This window comes from Bombus flavifrons, chromosome 3 (genome assembly GCF_040668555.2).
Source record: "Bombus flavifrons isolate JBK064 chromosome 3, iyBomFlav1_principal, whole genome shotgun sequence".
NCBI lineage: Eukaryota > Metazoa > Arthropoda > Insecta > Hymenoptera > Apidae > Bombus > Bombus flavifrons.
Window position 1 is genome coordinate 6,145,919 of NC_138444.1, and position 8,162 is coordinate 6,154,080.

Sequence of the window (8,162 nt, forward strand, 5' to 3'; positions counted from 1 at the left end):
CATACATAATGTACATACATATGCTTGTTTTGTTCCCATTGTGTGCCTCAAAGAATTCTCGTTATTTATCAAAGAATTTTCGCCATTTACGAACTCCACGAATTCTCGCCATTCATCCACGTATACTCGTAATTCGTTCACTGATTCACGCGGCGCATCCACGGCTTGTCATCGTTGATACGCGAACTCTCATCGTTCTTACGCGAACTGTCGTTGTTCATATGCGAATTCTCGTCGTTGATGCACGAACTCTGGTTGTTCATCCACGATTTCTGCTCGTTCATCCACGAATTCAGTCCTCTCGTCCAGACATTCACGCCAGTTGTCCACGAATTCGCCTCAGTTGTCCACGAATTTACGTCCGTTATCGAGGAATCCCGGTAGTGCGACGGAATCCAATGAGGCACTTCGTCCCTGGTTTCGTAGCGATTTAATATGCGTCTCGTGGTGCTGTACAGCTTCCTTGTTTCCTTTCTTTCCCCTGGAGCTAAATGTGAGCAAGGATTTCAGTGATTCTACATTATTTACGGACAGACATTTAAACGATGACAGTTTATTTATGAACAAAGCCTCCAACGGAATTAATATAGGATAACATATTAATGACGTGCATCATCGAATTGAAATAAAACAAAAACGCGCGATATGAATTTTATGAATGGTTTATTAAAAGCCATTACTTTCTTGTTAGAGACTGATAAACTCGTAGTTTGAGCGAATCAATGATTGTCCCAAACTACTGATGGTTTGTGTCAATATATTGATAGCAACAAATTTACATCTAAATACACATAATCTTGAATAAACTGTGAATGTTTATGCATTTATTCTGCATACATGCTTTTTTTATTGCACGTATAAAAATAAGAATTCCTAAACATTCGCAGTCTAGTCGTAATACTAACATACCTGTCACGGGGTTTTCTTTGGGAAAAAAAAGTCCAAGAACACGGTCTCTTAGCTTCATTGCATCTGTAGGGACCACCACGCTTTTCTCCACGGGTCTCGAGGTGCCATCAGGATCTGAATTAGGTAGTGGAGCGCTAGGCATTGTTTGTTTATTAAAATCTGGATTGTACTCCGCCATTAAGCCGGCTACTAAGCGCGTTATGTTAAATAAACTCCACACGTTAGTTTCGAAAACGTGTCTATACAGGTCAGCAGAATGTGGCTTCTTGTTCTTCAAATCGTAGATATTTTCGTTGTCAACAACCCTAGCGGAATTAATTGGCTCGCTCACGCCCCCGAATTTCGTCTTCGCAGATTCAATGCTCTCCAATACGTCCTTGTCGAACTTCACCTAAAAAGTTAAAAAGTATCATACAATTATTCATTGTGAAAACATTACGTACTATTGTTAATTCAGAGTTTCGTTAAAATATGAAAATTTTACAATGTAAAATTTCTATCGGATTACTTGTATTTTGATCGTTTTGTCGTTTTGTTAATTATTATCTTATAGAGACATTAATATTATATTAGGTTGATTTACATCAAATAAAATTTGAAATTCACCTAGTTTCTTCTGATATATAAGTATAAATATAAACTAATTTCCTTCTTATTCAATGTACTTTTGTTCGACCGTATTCGCGGGGAACAGCATCCGCGGTTTAACGCGTCAACGAAGGTCCTAAGTCGTCTCGTCTCGATAAGATAATCGACGCCACGAATCAACCAATCGCTTATTTGAGTTAAGATAATAGGGGTGGTTTGAATGATATTCACACTGAATTAACAATTAAAATATCACTTAACACTGAATCAACAATTGAAATATCAACACTGAATTAAGAACCAAAATATCGCTTAACACTGAGTTAACAATTAAAATATCAACACTGAGTTACCAATTAGAATATCGCTATTTCCAACAACTTTTGATATAAGTGTCTACGAGTGTTTGAATGACAAGTGTAAAAGTGTTCTTACAGAATACCTGGTATGTCTTGACCGAAGAATGTTAAAACTGACGATCAGGTAAATGATGTCGAACTTTTAATAACTGTCATCCCCCACCATAGGTCCCTCTCAGGGTGGAAGAGGCCCTGCAAAACCGTACAGGGAAAAGACCACTTATCCCATGCTTTACTGTAATGTAAACTTTAGGTATGTATTGTATAAATTCAGGATCTCTGCAATAAGAAAAATCTCTAATTCTTATGGTTTATGAGCAATAAATCAATCTTTTGGAAATAATGTGGGTCCGAGTAAATACGATTAAATAGTTGTTGACTACTTTGGACTGACCGAAGGATGGATTAGATTATATGGTGCGGTCAAGGACGTTTCCATTGTAGTATGCATTTCCAAGTATATTCTAAGACTTGTTTTAAATATGTATATTATATATGTATATATACACAAAATTCTTTATATTGTTAAAAACGAAGCGGTACCTTCCGTAATAAAAATCGCATTACTTTAAGGTGATTCTTGTTGAACCTACAAAAATGTAATAATTTCAAAACGATTGAAATCAAATTAAATAATTCGATCATTCACAGTAAATAGACTCCTAACTAACAACAAATAACTCTAGGTATTCAACAATTAAGTACTATTTTATAGAAGATTATGTCGGATATATATATTTGTAAAAGGATTTATTGCAAAAGAGAGATATTTATTTCACACAACTGTCCTGCATGTAAATACATATGCTTATATTTGGTTCCCACTGAATATTTTCATAGATTCAACATTTTGAATGTCCTTGTGAATCTCCTTCTTGATTGTACCTATAGCCCATATCTATACGTATATTCTCGCCATTAATCAATGGATTTTCGATGCATGCTTGAATCAAATGAGCGACTTCCTCGCAGGTTCCGTAGCGCTTTGGTGTTAGTTTCATTGCGATCCACCGCTTCCTTTCCTCTTCCTTTTGTGGAGCTAAATGTGATCAAGGATTTCAGTGATTCTACATTATTTACGGGCAGACATTTAAACGAAAACAGTTTATTAATGAACAAAGACTTCAATAAAATTATTATAGAATAATTTATTTACGACGTGCATCCTCGAATTGAAATAAATCAAAAAATGGCGATATGAATTTTATGAATGGTTTATTAAAAGCCATTACTTTCTTGTTAGAGAATGATAAACTCGTAGTTTGAGCGAATCAATGATTGACCCAAACTACTGATGGTTTGTGTTAACATATTGATAGTAACAAATTTACATCTAAATACACATAATCGTGAATAAACTGTGAATGTTTATGCATTTATTCTGCATACATGCATTTTTTATTGCACATATAAAAATAAGAATTCCTAAACATTCGCAGTCTAGTCGTAATACTAACACACCTGTCATGGGGCTGTCTATGTAACCAGGACAAATTGTGATAACACGTATTCCTTGCGACGCGAGTCCTCTAGCTAAAGGGATCGTCATGCCGGAAACAGCGGATTTCGTGGCGCCATAAGCAACTAAACCAGGTGGTGGTTCATAAGCCATCGTGCTCGAAAGATTTATAATAACTCCTCTTTGTTGATTTGAATCTGGTTTGTTCTTTGCCATCAAGCCGACCATTAAGCGCGTTACGTTAAATAAACCCCACACGTTAGTTTCGAAAACGCATCTGTACAGGTCAGCAGAATGTGGCTTCTTGTTCTTGAAATCGTAGATATTTTCGTAGCCAACAACACCAGCAGAATTAATTAGTACGTTCACGCCGCCGAATTTCGCCTTCGCACATTCGATGCTCTCTAATACGTCCTTTTCGAGCCTCACCTAAATAGTATCGTACAATTATTCATTATGAAAACATTACGTATCACTATTAATTCAGAGTTTCGATAAAATATGAAAACTTTACAATGTGAAATTCCTATCGGATTACTGTTACTTTGTTCGTTTTTCCGTCTTGTTAACTATTATCTTATAGATATTTTGACACGATTAATGGCATAAAGATCACCGATGACTGGCGCAACAAAATTAGTAGAAATACATAATTTGAACAAATGTCAATAGTTACAAATTTTTTATTATTTCCATCGTTACTACAATAGTGCGACGAAATTAATGCAGTATAAAATGTATAAAACTAGTTTTATTGATACATGAAGTGTAAATCCATTATGTGCGCTCCCCACCACTGGCAGTCGAACATGAGAAAATACGCTTTTACCTTAATGAATAATAACCCTAGGAACGTAATAACCTAAGGAACGTAAGGCCCTTGACAGTAAAGTAGGCAATGCTAAATCTTACGGCCTGTCTATAGAATTATTGCGGGTCCAAATAAGTATGTCCGAGGTATGAATTCTTGTTTATAGTGGGATCCGGGGCGTAAGAACATAGAACAATTATTTAGCAACGCGAAGAGACAATATGAGATAATACATAATCGTAAAAAATAAGTGAAGCGAGCGAAATTACTCCTATAGCGGAATGGGGGTCGCCGGTGCCCTCAGTGAGATAAATTCATTAACACTTTGACTGCCACGCCGAAATCACAAGTTTCGCTCAGGACGCCACGAGAGTATTTTTATTTTTCAAAGCATATAATGGCAAAATAATAAATTGATGATGTAAAACAACATTCTCCTCCAATTGACCGTTTATCTTATTGATGGTTACGGATGACCACTGTGGCGCCTTGCTGACAGCTGGTAGCGACATATTATAACAAGTCTTCGTTTATTTCAACAAACCATTCGCATTTGTTATTTCGTCGTAAGCAAAACGTCGAGAATATATTGTTGAAACGTGTAGAAGATATTAGTAAACAGTACTCGCTCATTCTATATACAGGGTGGTTGGTAACTGCGTTGGTAAAAGCGGAAAGGGGGTGATTCTATGCGAAAAAAGATGTCGAAAATATAGAATAAAAATTTTTCGTTTGAGGCTTTGTTTTCGAGAAAATCGACTTTGAATTGTCGCTCGGTACGCATGCACTTTATCATGTCTCGTTATAACGGATCTCACTGTAGATTTAAAAAAAAATTAAAAAAGGAATATAAAAAAAGTATTTTTATTCTATATTTTCGACTTCCTTTTTCGCGTAGAATCACCCCCTTTCCGCTTGTACCGCCAGTTACCAACCAGCCTGTATATCTCTTGTAGGTAATATTTCAACATTATATGTATCGCATAATAAAGAGTTCATCGTGGCACCACCGCTAAATCTTGTGAATCTTTCGTGGCATTCAACGTGTTAATGTTATATTAGGTTGGTCTACATTAAATAAAATTTGAATTCCACCTAGTTTCTTCGATATATACATATAAATATAAAGCAATTTCTTTGTTATTTAATGTATTTTTTTCGACCGTATTCGCGGAGAGACGCGTTCACGATATAACGCGTCAATGACAATCGCAATTTCTCGGCTCGATACGGTAATCGACGCCACGAATCAGCCGATCGCCTATTTCGGTTAAAATGATAGGGGTGGTTTGAATGATATTCACACTGAGTTAACAATTCAAATATCGCTTAATACTGGGTTATCAATTAAAATATCACTATTTCTTTCCAACAATCTTTGAAGAATATAAATGTCAACGAATGTTATGTGTGATAAATGTAGAAAGTGTTCTTAGCGAAGCGTTATTCGGTGACGATGATGTCGGGAAGGAATGATTGGTGGCCGCCGCCCCCCACCAAAGGTTACTCGTCGGTGGAAGTGGCCTTCGAGTAGCGTACAGGAAGGAACCCCTAAATTTTACGACTCCAATTAACGGTTCCTTGGGATTATATTTGAGAATACATTTCAATAGCATTTGACTATCTTGTCCGAAAGACGGATTAGAGCATATGGTAGAATTACGAGACATAACAACTTTTTTGGAAACTGCCTCTTCTCATTATGTAAATATTATTTATTGTATGTATAACGGTAAATAGTAACAGAAAATTTTATTCAATACATAAACGAAACGATATATAAAATAATGGAGTTGTGAAACGTTTTCGAAGGAGTTAAGAATATTTACTATTTCCTGATATCATTTTATTCGATAAAAATGATAGGTTTATTGGGAGGAGCGGTGGTAAGAAATTTTACGAGCAATTGAACTTACGTCGGTACACGTAAATAAAGCTTTTTCGCCCAATCTCTCGGCAACTTTAGCTCCGTTGCAAGATATATCGGCCAGAACCACCTTGGCACCTTGACAATAAATTTTCTCCGCGACAGCCTTCCCGATTCCGTTGGCACCTCCAGTGATGTAAGCAACTATATGCTAAAATTCGTTATTAATAATCCATAAATCCATGATTTTTAATTTTCTTACTTCTTCCTTAATCTTTCTTAATTTTTTATTATTATATTTATCAGAAGAAATTTCATAAATCAATGTATCTACGATTTAATGATTGCATGAAGTTCTATTTTCCGTATGATGAATTTCGTTTTAAAGCGTGGAAATAATGTTGAAAAAATTCAGCAACAATATAGTCTGCAGCGTATTACCTAAAATATAGAGAAGAAAATTATTCCAACATTACCTGCAATTTCCCCATTTTGACATTCCTGACATTACACACCAGGGGGCTGAAATTGGATGTCTCTTGTTCCTTACTTCCCTTCGTTTGCTCTAAGAAGATTTCAAGTTAGTCAAGTACTTTGAACATTCTGGAAAAAAGGGAAAAAATCTTTAAAAAATCTGAATTTTCCTCTGCTTCCACTATTTAAGTGGCAAGTATTACACGATGCTATTATTTTCACGAAATTTCTTCAAGCATATACCAACTTCAAGCATATATTAACAAAATTTCATAAAGATTATGTAGGAGAAAAACGTGATAAGCAATTTAAAAGTCCTTTTTATCAAAAATGTTGGCTTTCGTGGTATTAGACGTTCAATGTCATAGGAGTGAAGTCGCATAAACCGATTTTTACATGCAATAAATTTAGATTCTTGTTGCTTTGATTGTTAAAAAAATGTCACAGATTTATCTATTTCCGGAAGGCTTACATCTTTGATCCTAAGAAATAAATTATTACCTTTCCAACTACCTTAATCGAATCAAATATAAAATATAAAAATCAAAAAACCGATAAAAATGCACTTGTCTCGTCATTTTCTTATGTAATCTTAAAAAAATTCAAGAAATTTAAGGAAATTACATTACTTGCCAATTTGTACAGGGTTACGTCTATTCTTCCGTTAAATTATTTAGTGGATCTATCTATCTTTTCTAATAATTTCTGATTAGTTGCGACGATGCATGGTTAAAATATCGTAAAATGGCAATTGAAGATGAACGACTGTCATTCCGATTTACCTTCGGTATTCAATGCTCTTCACGAGTATAATCGATGAAAATGAGATCTAGTTAACACTGAAATTTTAATTTTTTATATAATCACAATCATTAAATTATTTTTTTATCAAAGGAAAATTGATTTTAATCTTCAAATTATTTCTTTACCAAATCTATCATAATATTCGAGTCGTTTCTCTTTTCCAAATCAATGTAGTCTAATTACAAATCCTCCAATTTGTCAAATCAATAATAATTTTCCAACTATCATTATTTCTGAACTTATGCAATCTGTTCTAATTTATTTCGTTTATGAATTTATTTTTTTTTAATTTGCATTTGAATTTTATCGGAATGGTAACCAATGAGCTCTAATTCGCCAAATTAGTAATTAAATCTTTATGAGATTAATGGTAAAATAGATTTTTATCACATGTAAATTCATCTTTGACGCGCCGATCCGATAAGGCGGCAATGTCAGTCGGACGATATAACCTAATTCTCGACGATTAAATGCAACGGTTACGATAAGGCTTGTAAATTGAGCGAATTATGCTGTTGGTACCGGTACACGACGTGGCCTCAACCGATTAACATGCGCATTACGTGAGGTTGCAACGCTCAACCTGACATTTGCATTGGAACGTGTCGAACAACCTGAGACCTCTATAACACCTGGTGCCGCCGATTACTTGTTTCATTGATCGTAAAGTGCATTCTTAAAACATCTTTTGAATTCATTGAAGAAAAGGCACTGACATTTACTTACAATTTTTACATAAATCTTTTAGAACAAAACATGAAACAATTCAAGCTTCTCTATATTAAGATTTGTAGGTATAGAATTTTAATGGAAAAAAATATATCAAATGAAATGTATAATCCGTTGATCATTTCTTTCATATTTTATAGATCTACAACGATGTATTCTGAG

The 8,162-nt window shown here is 34.7% G+C and overlaps 1 protein-coding gene across 1 annotated transcript; it reads right to left on the reverse strand.

Moving 5' to 3' along the window:
• Nucleotides 1-2,698: 2,698 nt before the first annotated feature.
• LOC138178020 (3-hydroxyacyl-CoA dehydrogenase type-2) lies at nt 2,699-6,484 on the reverse strand. The gene is made up of 4 exons (XM_069109423.1): nt 6,470-6,484; nt 6,043-6,204; nt 3,318-3,744; nt 2,699-2,895 (listed from the first exon to the last, which is right to left on the reverse strand). Exons 1-4 carry the CDS (start codon nt 6,482-6,484, stop codon nt 2,699-2,701), a joined length of 801 nt encoding a protein of 266 aa, XP_068965524.1.
• Between the last annotated feature and the right edge of the window lie 1,678 nt (nt 6,485-8,162).

What these genes read in the sequence shown, in the direction of transcription:
- LOC138178020 (XM_069109423.1), bottom strand. An exon ending in CTTTATTTACGTGTACCGAC is followed by an intron (nt 3,745 to 6,042) that starts GTAAGTTCAATT and finishes GATACTATTTAG; the next exon opens with GTGAGGCTCGAAAAGGACGT. An exon ending in CATAGACAGCCCCATGACAG is followed by an intron (nt 2,896 to 3,317) that starts GTGTGTTAGTAT and finishes GATCACATTTAG; the next exon opens with CTCCACAAAAGGAAGAGGAA.